At 39.5% G+C, this 16,328-nt stretch overlaps 4 protein-coding genes across 6 annotated transcripts; all 4 read right to left on the bottom strand.

Moving 5' to 3' along the window:
* Positions 1-1,131: 1,131 nt before the first annotated feature.
* On the bottom strand, positions 1,132-3,828 carry LOC117595160 (complement C1q-like protein 2). Its single transcript, XM_034294987.1, has 3 exons — positions 2,186-3,828; positions 1,642-1,776; positions 1,132-1,552 (listed from the first exon to the last, which is right to left on the bottom strand). Exons 1-3 carry the CDS (start codon positions 2,439-2,441, stop codon positions 1,266-1,268), a joined length of 678 nt encoding a protein of 225 aa, XP_034150878.1. The 5' UTR covers positions 2,442-3,828; the 3' UTR covers positions 1,132-1,265.
* A 568-nt stretch (positions 3,829-4,396) lies between these two features.
* LOC117595159 (complement C1q-like protein 2) lies at positions 4,397-5,814 on the bottom strand. Its single transcript, XM_034294986.1, has 3 exons — positions 5,486-5,814; positions 4,994-5,128; positions 4,397-4,905 (listed from the first exon to the last, which is right to left on the bottom strand). The coding sequence occupies exons 1-3, from the start codon at positions 5,739-5,741 to the stop codon at positions 4,619-4,621; spliced, it is 678 nt and encodes a 225-aa protein (XP_034150877.1). The 5' UTR covers positions 5,742-5,814; the 3' UTR covers positions 4,397-4,618.
* Positions 5,815-7,870: 2,056 nt separating this feature from the next.
* Positions 7,871-12,480, bottom strand: LOC117595158 (complement C1q-like protein 2). 3 transcript variants are annotated; one of them, XM_034294985.1, is made up of 4 exons: positions 12,341-12,480; positions 10,008-10,206; positions 9,605-9,739; positions 7,871-8,260 (listed from the first exon to the last, which is right to left on the bottom strand). In XM_034294985.1, the coding sequence occupies exons 1-4, from the start codon at positions 12,341-12,343 to the stop codon at positions 7,974-7,976; spliced, it is 624 nt and encodes a 207-aa protein (XP_034150876.1). In that variant the 5' UTR covers positions 12,344-12,480; the 3' UTR covers positions 7,871-7,973. The 3 variants fall into 3 exon arrangements, with proteins under 3 accessions (XP_034150876.1, XP_034150875.1, XP_034150874.1); XM_034294984.1 differs by lacking the exon at positions 12,341-12,480 and adding an exon at positions 10,843-10,986; XM_034294983.1 differs by lacking the exon at positions 12,341-12,480 and having other exon boundaries at positions 10,008-10,800.
* Positions 12,481-13,631: 1,151 nt separating this feature from the next.
* Positions 13,632-14,909, bottom strand: LOC105013358 (complement C1q-like protein 2). Its single transcript, XM_010874834.4, has 3 exons — positions 14,602-14,909; positions 14,150-14,284; positions 13,632-14,061 (listed from the first exon to the last, which is right to left on the bottom strand). The coding sequence occupies exons 1-3, from the start codon at positions 14,867-14,869 to the stop codon at positions 13,775-13,777; spliced, it is 690 nt and encodes a 229-aa protein (XP_010873136.2). The 5' UTR covers positions 14,870-14,909; the 3' UTR covers positions 13,632-13,774.
* Between the last annotated feature and the right edge of the window lie 1,419 nt (positions 14,910-16,328).

Below are 16,328 nucleotides of genomic sequence, written 5' to 3'. Positions count from 1 at the left end.
AAACTAGCTATTATGTGTCGCCTAGTGGCCATAAACTGCAGTTGCTAATATTTCAAGATCCACAGCAGTGTGTGTGTGTGTGTCTGTCTGTCTGTTCAGAGTGTGTGGTTGCTGTTGCTCCTGTTATTACCGTATTCTTTGTTGAGGTATTTGCATTTAAATAGTTCTAACAATGACAGTGCTTTTCAATTCAGGTATTGGTTTAATAGAAGTTCCAACTGGATGTGCATCACGTCATTTTTGGTTGGAAGACTCCTAGAGAGTTGATGGGCTAATTTGGATCACTGGAAAGGTTTGATGAATTTTGCAGCACTCCTAATATCTTACATTAAGGCTTTAGGGAATGCCTTGCCATGGATAGATTCATTTTAATGAGAGGATTTACCTAAGAACTAATTTTGTGAAGGAGTTGTAACAGTATCATGGAACACTGTGCAATGTATTAGACTGAACATCCAAATTTTTTAACGGACTGATCTGATTTACATGTAGTTAAAAACCAACAGACAGTAGATCCTAGACCAGGCAGACCTCTGCTTTACGCTTAAGGCAGCCTGTATGTCCCACATGGTCGCAGGACCTCTGCCCATGTTCTGTCTGACCAGTCCTCAAACACAGGAAAAAATATATATATTTTACATCTGAAACCGGTGTTTAAAACAAAACTTTACATAGAATGAATGATTTAAAGACACTTTAAATGTGAACACATATTGAACAGTATGTAACAATATTAACTGATAAGTCACAGAACATTATTTGTCGATTTTAGTTAAAAACAAAATCACCACAGTGAACAATTACAAATGTGTATACAGCTCCGGAAATAAAAGAGACCACTGCACCTTCGAAAATGAAGGTTTTGAGTGAGGAACAGAAGGGTAAAAATTGAAAGACCACTGCTAATTAAACACTTCTATTCCTCACTCAAATCTTTCCTTTTCAACTTTTTTGAAAGGAAAGATAAAAGTGCAGTGGTCTCTTAATTTTTTCGCAGAGCTTTATACCACCAGGAGTAACAGTTGTCTATACCTAATAGCTGTCAACATCAACCTTTAAATACACTTGTTGACGGCATATTATTTCGACACAAAGTTTAACTTGGTGAATAAGAATGTGAAACACAATAAATCAAATAATCAGCTGTATATTTTATTGGTATTACTGCCACATTGTCTGCTATGATGCACAGAATACTAGTTAAATTATATGAAAGTAATGTTATGTAACTGCCACACTGTTAGTAGTAAACCGGTGTTCCATGTTTACATGGTGAAGAGCAGGAAGCCACTGAATGTGTTGTAGAACATGGTGTCATCAAAGATCAGCCTGTTAGCCTGCAACTCAACATAGACCTGATCTCCCACCTCCAGGGGAATGACCGCTGCATTGCTGCCACTGTCATTGGCATCGGGCCCATTGGTGTCCCAGACGGACGCCAGCCTCTGGCCGTTCTTTATGAGACACACCACAGAGTTAGGGTGTTCCTTTAGGTTGTTCATCATCGAGAAACGAAAGTAGTACATCCCTTTTACTGTGGCAGAGAAAATACCTGTAGGGAAATCATTTTAGGTTTATAAACAACAGAATCTGTTTGAACTTATACTCCCTTGACACTTATCTACAACAACCCTATAGTACCTGTGGCTGGGTTGTAACAGTTGTCAGTGTTTGAGAAGACCTTCTTGTACTGAAGAGGAGTGTTAGTGGTGAAAGGTCCAGTGTCCCCAGAACCTGACTCTCTGAGAGCAACAGAGAAGGCCACCTTAGGCTGACCTGAGAGAGATACAGAATAGATAATATTATCAACATTTGAGCAAATAGGGACAAGGGGATGTGGTATATGGCCAATATACCACAACTAAGAGCTGTTCTTAGGCACAATGCATCCCAGAGGATTGCCAATATACCACAAACCCCCAAAATGCCTAATTGCTACATTAAACCTGGTATCATGGTAATTACAACAGGAAAACATTGTTATTTTAGAGTATAATGTCTGATATACCACATCTTTCAGCTGATCAGCATTCAGGAGTCTAAGCACCTGGGTTATAAAGAACTGTGCATTACATCAGTTGTACCCAAACATGTCTACAGAGATCAGAGTAACAGATGTTGTAACAAAGGTTCATTCAGGCTGTATCTTATAATAGAGAATAAATAGTGAGGGGGTCGACATTACCATCAATAATTTTCTTCAGCTCCTCCACTTCCTTCTCGCTGGTTTGTAACCTGGTTTCCATGAGTCTCAGGTTATCCCCCATAGTTCCCTGTTTCTCCACCATGGTTCCTAGTTTCTCTCCAATAGATACTAGTTCTTTCATCAGGCAACCAGGATTAGATAGGCAGCATGCTTTCTGGTCCTGGTTGTTTTCCTGAGCCTGTGTCTCAGACAGACAGCAGCAAAGTGCCAGCAAACAGACTGTAATACCATTCATTCTCAAAATAAATTATTCAAACAAAGTTGCTGCAAATTTCCTTGTATAGTTTCTCAACCAAGTCTCCCTCTTTATGATATGCGCTTCTCTAATATTACATAAGATGGACATATTTGTGTGGTCGACAGATGGGGAAAAACAAACTTGCGCAAACAGGAAGAAAAAAATCCTACAGAAGATAAGAAACATTCATATGTGCAAAGACTAACACATATAAATGTGTGGAAAAAAGTTCCAAATACTTGAGAAATAAAAAACTTGATCTGTTTGAATAAATGTTAAACACCAAAAAATATACAGCACTGTTAATTATATTATAAATAGTCCAAATCATAAATGTTTAGCTAAGTCAACTTTGGGTGCAAAATGTGTTGATTTGCTAAATCATATTAAATTGAGTTGGCTTCAACTAAATGTCAAAACAACTAAAGCAAGGTTCCTGAGTGCTCACTTAAAAATACAATTATTATAAGCCATTACATTGTCTAAAATTGCTAAATCAAGTTTGGTATGCTAAGAACCATGTGAGCATTCAGAACCAAGAAGTCAAATCAATATAATCAATGTTACAGTTTTGTTGATTAAAATAAATGTCATTACATTGTCATACCACACACAATAAAAATGTCTTGAATAAGCCAAGAAATGTATTCACTTAGCTTTCTGTTTAGATCTTAGAAGTCAAATCAACAAGTTTTAGAGGATTGTGGCTATGTCAACATCTATCAATTTTACGATTTTACATGATGTAGTATACTTTTTTGATAAACGAGATTTCTATACAAATACAGCACATTCGGAAAAATTCAGAATCCTTCCCTTTCTCCACATTTTGCTACTTTACAGCATTACTCTTCTTTACAGATTCTCTGAGTGAGAGTTCTTTTGTGTTAAAGTCCGACCTCTTAACTAGGCCATTCATGGACATTCACAGACTTGTCCCAAAGCAACTTCTGTGCTGTCTTGGCTGTGCTCTTAGGACTGTTGTCCTGTCGGAAGGTGAAGTGTCACCCCAGTGTGAGGTTCCTGAGCGCCCTGGAGCAGGTTTTCATTAAGATTCTGTATTTGTCCTTTCATCTTCACTTCAAACCTGTCCAGTCATCCCATCCACAGCATTCAACTGCCACCACCATTCCTCTCCGTAGGGCTGGTCCTGGCCTTGTTAGCAGCAGTGCCTGGTTTCATCTGGATTTACTGCTTGACATGATGCTTGGCATTAAGGCGAAAGAGTTCATTCTTGATTTCATCAGACCAGTGAATGTTGTTTGTTTTGGTGTGCGAGTATTTCATGTGAATTATGCAATTCACTCTTAATAATTAATACATTTATCTGGGCTAAATCGAGAGTCTCTTTAAAATTAGACTAGGGCAGAAGTATGACCAGATGGACAAGGACAGGGACAGCAACGGGCCCCCCAAATCAGGTACTCTGCAGGTGTGGACCAGGACCTCATGTCCTCCTAAAGTTTAAAACGGGAGAAGACTGGGAAAATTCAGAAAATGCATTCATCATATCAACAACGATTTATAGTGGAGAAGGAGAACTTTGTGGGGAAGGATAACTGACCCAATCCCCCAGGACAATAGTATAGCAGCGTAAGACCTAGGAACTGAGACGGGGGGGTCCGGCGACACTGTGGCCCCGGACATGACTAATGTGGACATGACTAATGGGGACATGACTAATGTGGACATGATTAATGTGGACATGACTAATGGGGACATGACTAATGTGGACATGACTAATGGGGACATGACTAATGTGGACATGATTAATGTGGACATGACTAATGGGGACATGACTAATGTGGACATGATTAATGTGCTCTTGCATTTGTGTACAGATCTTAGTAAAGGACTGTTTTTTCATTTACTACGGCTGTTTGTTTGTTTACAAATGTTATTCATTTAACCTAATTTTTTACCTCAGTTAAAAATTATTGCAAAACGTATGGTTAGCTCCAGGACCAAAGTTTATTTTTCTATATTTTTACATTTATCTTCATATCCACCTGATGACTGCATGTTATTTTGAAATTTTATTTGGTTTGTGGTGGAACAGAAACCTTGTCAAATGAGTATGACAATAAATAATTTATAAAATATGTAAATTGTTTGTCTAGAAATAAATTAATTTAACCTGTTACTTGTTGTATCTGCTAACATGCATTTCATATTTACATTGTGAAAAGCAGGAAGCCACTGAATGTGTTGTAGTTCATGGTGTCATCATAGATCAGCCTTTTAGCCTGCAACACAACATAGACATTATCTCCCACCTCCAGAGGAATGACCACTGCATTGCTGCCGTGGTCATTGGAATCAGACCCGTTTGCGTCCCAGACTGACACCAGCCTCTGGCTGTTCTTGGACAGCCACGCCACAGAATTAGGAGTAGAATGCAAGTTGTTCCTCAGGGTGAAACGGAAATAGTACATTCCTTTCACCTGGGCTGTGAAGACTCCTGTAGGAATTAAGCTTTTAGTTTTAAAACATAAAGCAACACTGCAAGATATCACGCAACACACTAGCATGTAAAACACACACGCTACCTGTGGCTGGGTTGTAACAGTTGCCGGTGTTTGAGAAGACCTTCTTGTACTGAAGAGGAGTGTCGGTGGTGAAAGGTCCAGTGTCCCCAGAGCCTGACTCTCGGAGGGCAGCAGAGAAGGCCACTTTAGGCTGGCCTGAGAGAGAAAGAATAAATGCCTTTTTGCCATTTTCAACTGGTTACCAATGCAATTACAAAGGTAACAAGGTACTGTATGGGATATCGTTCATGTGGTGTGTCCAATTACAAGCCCAATTACAACGGATTTCGGCCAATCAGCATTGAGCATTTGAAGCACACAGTTTATAATAAGTTGATTACAATCATGTATTTAATGATCAGATAAAACTGTCTGACATATTAGGAACACTCTCCAGGAAGCAGGCATTAGAAAATGAAATGTTACATGTTACAGACTAAGAGAAAAGGGTCATCTATTTAAAATGTGAAACATAGGCTAATTCCCATATAACAATACACTACACTGCATTACCTCCAGTTAATCTCTTCAGCTCCTCCACTTCCTTCTCGCTGGTTTGTAACCTGGTCTCCATGAGTCTCAGGTTATCCGCCATAGTTCCCTGTTTCTCCAACATGGTTCCTAGTTTCTCTCCAATAGATATCAGTTCTTTCATCAGGCAACCAGTGTCAGATAAGCAGCATGCTTTCTGGTCCTGGTTGTCTCCCAAAGAGACTGACAGCAAGCAGCCTGGTGCCACCAGCAGAAACAAAACAGAAAACCCCTTCATTCTTAAATTCCTTTTCCTCTGGAATGTTCCCCACAGTGTGGTTCGGTATTATTCCTCAGCTGAGTCTCTTTATACAGCTCACTTTGTCCTTTGGTACACAAGATAATGTAAACTTGGTGGTCAGCAGAGAGGGAAAACACAGACTTGCTAAAATAGCAAATCAATAATAGTGTCAACAGTGTTCAAATGCTAGTGTAGGCGGTAGTTCATGTTGAGTGTTGTTGCATTGTGTAACAATGAATGGGTCTGTTGTTACAAAATGGTGTTCTGCTCAGGAGAGACGTCTTAGTGTTTTCAGTAGAGGTGAAGGAGGGTCAGGCTTCTCCATTTAACAAATACAGCTCCGGAAAGAATTAAGAGAGCACTGCAACTTTTTCTTCCCTTTCCAAAAAAGTCGAAAAGAAAGGTTTTAAGCGAGGAACAGAAGCATTCAATTTGCAGTGGTCTCTTAATTTGAACCCTTCTTTTCCTCACTCAAAACTTTCCTTTTCAACTTTTTTGGAAAGGAAAGAAAAAGGTGCAGTGGTCTCTTAATTCTTTCTGGAGCTGTATGTGTTTCTGGATGCCCTTTTGTCATTTTTTCTGCTGAATAAATGTTGTGAAACGCTCATCATTCCACTCAGATATATTATGACATTTCTCTGATATTACAACGCAAAAATTTCACTTTAATAGAAACCCATTAAATAGGATCTCACACAGACAGTACTGTTACTTTCAATTAATAGTTGCTAATAAGCTAGCTAACTATTTTGTTGAAATAAGCTGACCATTTTTGTTGAAAAAAAATCCTAAATTGAATTAATAAAATGTAAAATAGGGAGCCCTGGTTGAAAAAGTTTGGGAACCCCTTTTTTACTGCATGTTTTATAGGATGTTAACTTGATTTTCATCTTTGGCAGTACTTTTAACCAGCCTCTCTCTTTCTGAGGGCCCCTCCCCACGTTATTCAAGATTCACACACTTTTGAGAGCCCCTCTACATGTTAGGGCCCTATATAGTACCCCTTTTCCCCCCTGACCGACACCCCTGGTTATGTACTTATGTACTTATAAGTACTTATGTAAGCAACATGGTTTTTCTTTTTACAAATATTTTCAAACATCAACAACAATTGATTTTTAGTGTCAGGTTTTTACATTAACATCAATTAGAACTACATTTCAATGTACATTTTTAATTCAGTGAAAGAAGATAATTGGGCAGCATTTTGAAAATCTTTCAATGTTTTCATGTTTTCTATTAAATTTTTTAATGGGTACCCTTATTGTTTAATTTTGTGAAAAAAGTAGCATTTCTGTGAATGAATGGTCATTGTGTCTGTAATTCTCTGTGATGTATTTATATACTCCTAAGACCAATAATGTGAGGTCTTCCCGTCACTCCCGGTCCGACTCCTCCCTGCCACGCTCCGCACCTGCCACCAGTTCACTTCCCAGCACGCATGAACGCACCCAACACTCCAGATCCCAATCACCTGAATATTGAACACCTGTGCCCTGTTAACCCCTCTATTTAGCCTGTGCTCTTCCTCCCCTCCAGCGTGAGGTATTGTTCCCAGTGGACCTGCCAAGCATGCTATCGCGCGCTCATTACTTTGTTGATTCCCAGCCTGTTGTGTTCTCTACCCTCTTGTCCCGTCCTCTCTCCTTGTTTCCAGAACCCTGCGTCTTGACCTGTTCGTCCGCCCCTTCGTGTCTCTCCCTGCCTACCCTACCTGTGTAGTTACCTGTACGGACTGCCTTCCCGGAATACCGACCTCCCTGCCTGCCCCTGGATATCCTTACCGTCTCTCCCAGCTGTACTGTAGCCTCCGCGGATTGATCACCCGGCTTCCTGACCTACTTGCCTGCCTCTCGGTTTCGCGTCTCTGCTCATCCCTGCCTGTGCCTTCGCCTTCAAGGACTGATATTCTGGTTTCCGACTCTCTGCCTGTCTTCATCGTTTGTGTGCTTGCCTACTCCCTTGTGCGACGTAAACAATAAATCTACCATTGCACTTCTGCAATTGGACCCACACAACTCTGGTCCTGGTGTTCATTACAAATAAAAGGTTTCAACCCAGATTAACTTGAAATGTGTAAGAAATGAGATGACAATATTTTCTTTATTATCATTTAACATAATGATATATTATTGTTATCATGTTTTTCATGCTTTATCAGATGACACTCCTAAACTTAAATGGATCTTAACACATTCTGCAAATGAACTCCTGGAGTGTGTTTCATGTTTACATGATGAAGAGCAGGAAGCCACTGAAGGTGTTGTAGGACATAAAGTCATCATAGATCTGCTTGTTAGCCTGCAACTCAACATAGACCTGATCTCCCAGCTCCAGGGGAATGACCACTGCATTGCTGCCACTGTCGTGGGAATCATTTCCTGCAGTGTCCCAGACAGACACCAGCCTCTGGCCGTTCTTGGTGAGACACACTGCTGAATTGGGAGGGTTACCCTGGTTGTTCATCATGGTGAAACGGAAATAGTACATCCCTTTTACCGTGGCTGTGAAGACACCTGTAGGGACACGGTTATAGTATAATACACGTGCTGGTCATACAATTTGAATATCATCAAAAAGTTTATTTATTTCAGTAATTCCATTCCAAAAGTGAACCTTGTATAATGTATCCATTCATTCCACACAGACTGATATATTTCAAGAATTTATTTTAATGTTGATGATTATAACCGACAACTAATGAAAATCCCAAATTCAGTATCTCAGAAAATTTGAAATTACTTAAGACCAATAAAAAAAAAGGATTTTTAGGAATGTTGGCCAACTGAAAAGTATGAACATGAAAAGTATGAGCATGTACAGCGCTCAAAACTTAGTTGGTGCTCCTTTTGCCTGAATTACTGCAGCAATGTGGCGTGGCATGGAGTCGATCAGTCTGTGGTACTGCTCAGGTGTTATGAGAGCCCAGGTTGCTCTGATGGTGGCCTTCAGTTCTTCTGCATTGTTGGGTCTGGCGTATCGCATCTTCCTCTTCACAATACCCCATAGATTTTCTATAGGGTTAAAGTCAGGCGAGTTTGCTGGTCAATTAAGGACAGGGATACCACTCAGCAGCAGTACAGTCCTCTCCCAGGCAAGACGCTTCTGATGCTGTGTCTTGTTCAAGAGTGGCTTGACACAAGGAATGTGACAGCTGAAACCCATGTCTTGCATACGTCTGTGCGTGGTGGTTCTTGAAGCCCTGACTTCAGCTGCAGTCCACTCTTTGTGAATCTCCCCCACATTTTTGAATGGGTTTTGTTTCACAATCCTCTCCAGGGTGCGGTTATCCCTATTGCTTGTACACTTTTTTTCTACCACATCTTTTTCTTCCCTTCGCCTCACTATTAATGTGCTTGGAGACAGAGCTCTGTGAACAGCCAGCCTCTTTAGCTATGACCTTTTGTGTCTTGCCCTCCTTGTGCAAGGTGTCAATGGTCGTCTTTTGGACAGCTGTCAAGTCAGCAGTCTTCCCCATGATTGTGTAGCCTAAAGAACTAGACTGAGAGACCATTTAAAGGCCTTTGCAGGTGTTTTGGGTTAATTAGCTGATTAGAGTGTGGCACCAGGTGTCTTCAATATTGAACCTTTTCACAATATTCAAATTTTCTGAGATACTGAATTTGGGGTTTTCATTAGTTGTCAGTTATAATCATCAAAATTAAAAGAAATAAACACTTGAAATACATCAGTCTGGGAGGAATGAATGTAAACTTTATACAAGTTTCACTTTTTGAATGGAATTACTGAAATAAATCAACCTTTTGATGATGTTCAAATTTTATGACCAGCACCTGTATATTAATGTAATATACACACAAATTCCCTTAATAAATACTGTCTACAAGACCCTAGAGTACCTGTGGCTGGGTTGTAGGAGTTTCCGGTGTTTGAGAAGACCTTCTTGTACTGAAGAGGAGTCGGAGTCTTGAAAGGTCCAGTGTCCCCAGAACCTGACTCTTGGAGTGTTGCAGAAAAGGCCACCTTAGGCTGGCCTGGGAGAGACATGGAATACATTTTTTATAGTAAACTGTTTCACATAAGAGATCAGAGCAGAGTTTGGTAAAATTGTAATGTATTGACTTGGTCCAGTGTTTTAGTTTGTTGCTACCTGGGTTCAAACCTAAAACTAACTCTATTTCAACAAAATAACTGATCTGTCTTTCATCACTGCCTCTATATAATGAAGTATAATTTTATTATTAAAATAAATATATGGGTACAATATAACAAGAAAGAAATAGAGAGAGGATGTTACATTACCTCCAATTAATCTCTTCAGCTCCTCCACTTCCTTCTCGCTGGTTTGTAACCTGGTCTCCATGAGTCTCAGGTTATCCCCCATAGTTCCCTGTTTCTCCACCATGGTTCCTAGTTTCTCTCCAATGGATACTAGTTCTTTTGCCAGGGAACAAGTGTCAGATAGACAGCAGGTTTTCTGGTTGTCATTGTTTCCCTGAGCCTGGGTCCCAGACAGACAACAACAGAGTGCCAGCATGAATACTGTAACATCCTTCATTCTGAAACTCATTTACTTCAGTAAGATCCTGTATTCTTACTTTTACTATTTTCTACTCCATCTCCTCTTTTATACTGTGCATTTGTCACAAATTACACAATATTATGGAAACATTTGAATAATGGGTGGAGAGGAAAATGGTAGAAAGACTTGCACAAACAGAACATAAGTAAATGGAGTTTCAAGTTTCAAGGTAAATATGTCAAATGCATCAAATGACACGCTTTCATTCTGCACAATGACATTCTTATGACATGGCACCTGACAACTGCGTAGTTAGAGTTAAGAAGAAGATTGTATAAGCAAAAAATTTTGCTAGACAGAATAGTAATAATAAAATAACAATAATATACACAACACTGTACACTAGCAGCTATAAAAAAAAAAAGAGTACTGTAAACTAGCAGCAATCTGGGTAGTATTATTGATATAGCAGCATTTCGAGTAATATTACTAAACATTGGATATGGCAGTATTTATATTTATATAGCACAATTCATACATAGAAGCAATTCATCGTGCTTTACAGAGAAAAATAAAATAAAAAATGCCATGAAATTAAAACAGTCACATTGTTACCATTCTCTAGCTCAGCTGTCTCCTGGGGGACTGCATGAACTTCAACACCCCAGTATCTCAATCCTCACGTTCCAATGCGAGGATGAACCTGTCAGTCCTTATGTGAGATAATCATTGCATCAATGTCTTATTTGTCTCCATGAGTCTCAGGTTATCCCCCATAGTTCCTTGTTTCTCCACCATGGTTCCTAGTTTCTCTCCAATAGATATCAGTTCTTTCATCAGGCAACCAGTGTCAGATAAGCAGCATGCTTTCTGGTCCTGGTTGTCTCCCAAAGAGACTGACAGCAAGCAGCCTGGTGCCAACAGTAGAAACAAAACAGAAAAACCCTTCATTCTTAAATTCCTTTTCTTCTGGAACGTTCCCCGCAGTGTGGTTCTGTATTATTCCTCAGCCGAGTCTCTTTATACTGCTTACTTTGTCCTTTGGTACACAAGATAATGTAAGCTGTATAGGTGGTCACCAGAGAGGGAATACACAGAGTTGTGTAATTAGCAAATCAATAAAGGTGTCAACAGTTTTCAAATGTTAGTGTAGGCGGTAGTTCATGTTGAGTGTTGTTGCATTGTGTTACAATGAATGGGTCTGTTGTTACAAACTGGTGTTCTGCTCTGGAGAGACGTCCCTGTGTTTTCAGTAGAGGTGAAGGAGGGTCAGGCTTCTCCATTTGACAAATTCAACTCTGAAAAAAAATAAGAGAGCACTGCACCTTTTTCTTTCCTTTCCAAAAAAGTTGAAAATAAAGGTTTTGAATGAGGAACAGAAGCATTCAATTTGCAGTGGTCTCTTAATTTGAACCCTTGTGTTCCTCAATCAAAACCTTCCTTTTCAACTTTTTTGGAAAGGAATGAAAAAATTGCAGTTCTCTCTTAATTATTTCCGGAGCTGTATATGTTTCTGGATGCCCTTTTGTCTTCATTCTGAAACAAATTTACTTCAGTATGATCCTGTATTCTTACTTTTACTATTTTCTACTCCATCTCCTCTTTTATACTGTGCATTTGTCACAAATTGCACAATATTATGGAAACATTTGAATAATGTGTGGAGAGGAAAATGGTAGAAAGACTTGCACAAACAGAACATAAGTAAATGGAGTTTCAAGTTTCAAGGTAAATATGTCAAATGCATCAAACGACACGTTGTCATTCTGCACAATGACATTCTTATGACATGGCACCTGACAACTGCATAGTTAGAGTTAAGAAGAAGATTGTATAAGCAAAAAATTTTGCTAGACAGAATAATAATAATAAAATAACACAAATATACACAACACTGTACACTAGCAGCAGTTTAAAAAAAAGAGTACTGTAAACTAGCAGCAATCTGGGTAGTATTATTGACATAGCAGCATTTTGAGTAATATTACTAAACATTGGATATGGCAGTATTTATATTTATATAGCACAATTCATACATAGAAGCAATTCAACGTGCTTTACAGAGAAAAATAAAATAAAAAATGCCATGGAATTAAAACAGTCACATTGTTACCATTCTCTAGCTCAGCTGTCTCCTGGGGGACTGCATGAACTTCAACACCCCAGTATCTCAATCCTCGCGTTCCAATGCGAGGATGAACCTGTCAGTCCTTATGTGAGATAATCATTGCATCAATGTCTTATTTGCTCAAGGTGTTGACTTGTCCTCCAAATTCCATAATTCCTTAATTCAATCGTGCATCTGTGAGATGTGCTGGACAAACAGGTCCAATCCATGGAGGCCCAACCTCGCATCTTACAGGACTTAAAGTATCTGCTGCTAACGTCTTTGTGCCAGATACCACAGCACACCTTCAGAGGTCTAGTGGAGTCCATGCCTCGACGGTTCAGGACTGTTTTGATGGCAACAGGGGGACCCACACAATATTAGGCAACTGGTAATAATGTAATGGCTGAGGGGTGTATATATCCGGAGATGTCTTAGTGTTTTCAGTACAGGTGTAGGAGGGTCTGGTTTTTCTATTCTACATATAGATGTTTCCGAATGCCATTTTTATGCCTTTTTCCACTGAATAAATGTTCCACTAAGATATATTAGGACATTTTTCTGAGATGACAACAGAAAAACTCAAAAATATGTCCCTTTAATACAAACCCATTAAATAGGATCTCACAGGCACCATGGCGGTCAAACCAACATAACTGTTTCTTTCAATTAATAGTTGCTAGTAAGCCAGCTAACTATTTTGTTTTAAAAAAACTAAGTCAAAATCTAAATTAACCAAATGTAAAATAGGGAGTCCTGGTTGAAAAAGTATGGGAACCCCTTTTTTACTGCATGTTTTTTTAGGTTGTTAATTTTAATTTATCTTTGGGCTGTTCTTTTAACCAGCCTCTCAGCCCAGGAAAGGCCAAAATCACTTTGACTCTGTGTTCAAAGAAAGTATATTATAGCTGTTATTGCAGCGAAGGATGGCTCTGCCATATATAAATGTTTATGAGTTGAGTACTTATGTAAGCAACTTATATGGGGGTGTTTCTTACTATTTGCTAACATCAATCAAGGATCACCTAACAAGAATTTATTTTGAGTGTCAGCCTTTTAAAATAACATATCAATCTGAATGATATTTCAATGTACTGTTTGTTAAAATTAGATAATTGGTCAGGTTTTTGAATATTTTTGCACTGCACTTTATGGGTACCCTTATTGTTTAGGTTTATGAAAAAATTGGCATTGTTTTGAACGAATGGTCATTGTGTCTGTAATTGTCTATGATGTATTTATATACTCCAAGACCAACAAATGGTTTCAACCCAGATGAACTTGAAATGTATACAACTGAGTCGACAATATTTTCTTTATTATCATGTAACAATGATATATTATGTTATCATGTTTTTCATGCTTTATCAGACACTCCTTCTAAACCTAAATAAACTATAAACACATTCTGCATATGAACTCCTGGAGTGTGTTTCATGTTTACATGGTGAAGAGCAGGAAGCCACTGAATGTGTTGTAGAACATGGTGTCATCATAGATCACCCTCTCAGCCTGCAACTCAACATAGACCTGATCTCCCACCTCCAGGGGAATGACCACTGCATTGCTGCCACTGTCATGGGAATCATTTCCTGCAGTGTCCCAGACAGACACCAGCCTCTGGCCGTTCTTAGTGAGACACACCACAGAATTAGGAGTAGAATTTAGGTTGTTCATCATGGTGAAACGGAAATAGTACATCCCTTTCACTGTGGCAGCGAAGACACCTGTATGGACATAGTTATAGTTTAATATATGGATGCAACTTGCGCACAAATTCCCTTAATAAATACTGTCTACAAGACCCTAGAGTACCTGTGGCTGGGTTGTAGGAGTTTCCGGTGTTTGAGAAGACCTTCTTGTACTGAAGAGGAGTCGGAGTCTTGAAAGGTCCAGTGTCCCCAGAACCTGACTCTCGGAGAGTTGCAGAAAAGGCCACCTTAGGCTGGCCTGGGAGACACATGGAATGAATGGTGTTTTATATGAAACTGTTTCACATCAGAGATCAGAGCAACAATGGTTGTTAAAAAATGTAATGTGTTGACTTGGGGGGCGAGGGGGGGGGTCCAGTGTTTTAGCCTGTTGTTTCCGGTACACCTGAACCACTGCCTGGGTTCAAGCCTAAAACGAACACTATTTCAGCAAAATATCTGATTTTCATCACTGCCTCAATATAATGAAGTATCATTTTCTCAAATAATATATTTTCACATGAATATAGGGGTACAATATAACAGGGAAGAAATAGAGAGAGGATGTTACATTACCTGCAGTTAATCTCTTCAGCTCCTCCACTTCCTTCTCGCTGGTTTGTAACCTGGTCTCCATGAGTCTCAGGTTATCCCCCATAGTTCCCTGTTTCTCCACCATGGTTCCTAGTTTCTCTCCAATAGATACTAGTTCTTTTGCCAGGGAACAAGTGTCAGATAGACAGCAGGTTTTCTGGTTGTCATTGTTTCCCTGAGCCTGGGTCCCAGACAGACAACAACAGAGTGCCAGCATGAGTACTGCCATATCCTTCATTCTGAAATGCATAGTCTTCAGTATAGTCCTGTATTTTTAACTCCGTCTCCCCTTTTATACTGTGCATTTGTCACAAATTGCACAAGATTATGGAAACATTTGCCTAACGGGTGGTGAGGGAAATTATAGACTTGCACAAATAGAAAATAAGGAAATGGCCTGAAGAAATTCGGAAGTCAACAGACCATCATATAGACCTGCTTGGAACAAATAAAGTAAAAGAGGAGCCCTCCATTAGTTTGAATACATTAGACATAAACAGGGCACATAATTCACAGATCTCTTATGAACTGTGTTTCATCTTATTACATACCTTCATCTTAACCCATGCTTACTCCAACCCCTCTGTATTGGGTATGATGTCTGGACAAGCCTCCCCCTCCCTCTCCTGCATCCCATCATAAACAGAGACAGGTGTTCTATGCTGCATGGTTATCTTCTTTTGTGATGTATACTTTCCCTTACTGACCTATAGGCAGATCACGTCTCCCATACTCGATCCAATGCCATGTAATCATTCCTCTTTCCTAATACAGTGCCCCTCAGAATTATTGTTACTCTCAGCAAACATGAACAAACAAAATGGCATTGTTGTTTCTCAACTTAACACTCCAGAAATCATATAAATCTAATGTTTAACTGAGTAATAATTGTTGAACAAAGACATTTGGTCCACAATCAATGGCATCCCTAGAAAACCTTTTTGATGTATATTCCAATGAAGATTTGATATTTTAAATGTAGCTTAGTCCATAACATCCTGATTCACTGGGGTATGAATATGAGGCCACACACTGGCTGAACTCCCATAGTCATCCATCAACATGGGAAGGCCAGAAAACACAAATTCATTTCTACAAAAGGTTGTTGACCTTCACAAATCAGATCGCGACACACTTTAAAATACCCAACTCCACTATAAAGGCAATAATTAATAATTGGAAAAACAAAAGGAGCTGTGATGAATCTGCCTGGAAGAGTACACATTTGTATTTTGCCCCCAGGCACAGATAGAAGGCTGCCAGAAGAATGCCTTTTTCTGTTACCAAGCATACACTCCTGAGTTTTTTATTCTGTTTGGTTGAAACCAAGTTTTATACCCTGATGAGACTAAAACTGAGCTTCCTGGCAACAAATAACAGAGGTGGGAGCCAAGGTCACCCAAACTAACCCCTAATCCTCAATGTAATATATTATGGCGGTGGATTTGAGATGGCCAAAGGACAGCTGAGATGGACACCTCTAGGTGATGGAGACCATGGCCAGGCTCTCTACCAGCCTACGTGTCATATCTTTGACGGCCAAAGAGGGAGGGCTGAAATAGCACTGTATGGGTGCTGTCCCGTGGCATCGATAAATCATAAGCAGATAAGTAGACTGATGTCCCTAAATACTTCTGCAATAACAAAAGTCAAGTGAGAGTCCAAATCGACTTTTGCAACCCTTAGCAGCATGGTATTTCAGCCCGTCC

Source organism: Esox lucius, chromosome 11 (assembly GCF_011004845.1).
Source record: "Esox lucius isolate fEsoLuc1 chromosome 11, fEsoLuc1.pri, whole genome shotgun sequence".
NCBI lineage: Eukaryota > Metazoa > Chordata > Actinopteri > Esociformes > Esocidae > Esox > Esox lucius.
The sequence above is the reverse complement of the archived record's forward strand: the minus strand, read 5'-3'. Positions and strand labels throughout refer to the sequence as shown.

Bases quoted from the DNA above. Each gene is read 5' to 3' on its own strand.
- LOC117595158 (XM_034294983.1), bottom strand. From the start codon at position 10,275: ATGAGTTTCAGAATGAAGGATGTTACAGTATTCATGCTGGCACTCTGT. The intron at 9,740-10,007 runs GTAATGTAACAT...TGTCTCTCCCAG, and splicing joins GCTGAAGAGATTAATTGGAG to GCCAGCCTAAGGTGGCCTTT. The intron at 8,261-9,604 runs GTACTCTAGGGT...GTGTCCCTACAG, and splicing joins CTCCTACAACCCAGCCACAG to GTGTCTTCACAGCCACGGTA.
- LOC117595159 (XM_034294986.1), bottom strand. From the start codon at position 5,741: ATGAAGGGGTTTTCTGTTTTGTTTCTGCTGGTGGCACCAGGCTGCTTG. The intron at 5,129-5,485 runs GTAATGCAGTGT...TTTCTCTCTCAG, and splicing joins GCTGAAGAGATTAACTGGAG to GCCAGCCTAAAGTGGCCTTC. The intron at 4,906-4,993 runs GTAGCGTGTGTG...TAATTCCTACAG, and splicing joins CTGTTACAACCCAGCCACAG to GAGTCTTCACAGCCCAGGTG.
- LOC117595160 (XM_034294987.1), bottom strand. From the start codon at position 2,441: ATGAATGGTATTACAGTCTGTTTGCTGGCACTTTGCTGCTGTCTGTCT. The intron at 1,777-2,185 runs GTAATGTCGACC...TATCTCTCTCAG, and splicing joins GCTGAAGAAAATTATTGATG to GTCAGCCTAAGGTGGCCTTC. The intron at 1,553-1,641 runs GTACTATAGGGT...ATTTCCCTACAG, and splicing joins CTGTTACAACCCAGCCACAG to GTATTTTCTCTGCCACAGTA.
- LOC105013358 (XM_010874834.4), bottom strand. From the start codon at position 14,869: ATGCATTTCAGAATGAAGGATATGGCAGTACTCATGCTGGCACTCTGT. The intron at 14,285-14,601 runs GTAATGTAACAT...TGTGTCTCCCAG, and splicing joins GCTGAAGAGATTAACTGCAG to GCCAGCCTAAGGTGGCCTTT. The intron at 14,062-14,149 runs GTACTCTAGGGT...ATGTCCATACAG, and splicing joins CTCCTACAACCCAGCCACAG to GTGTCTTCGCTGCCACAGTG.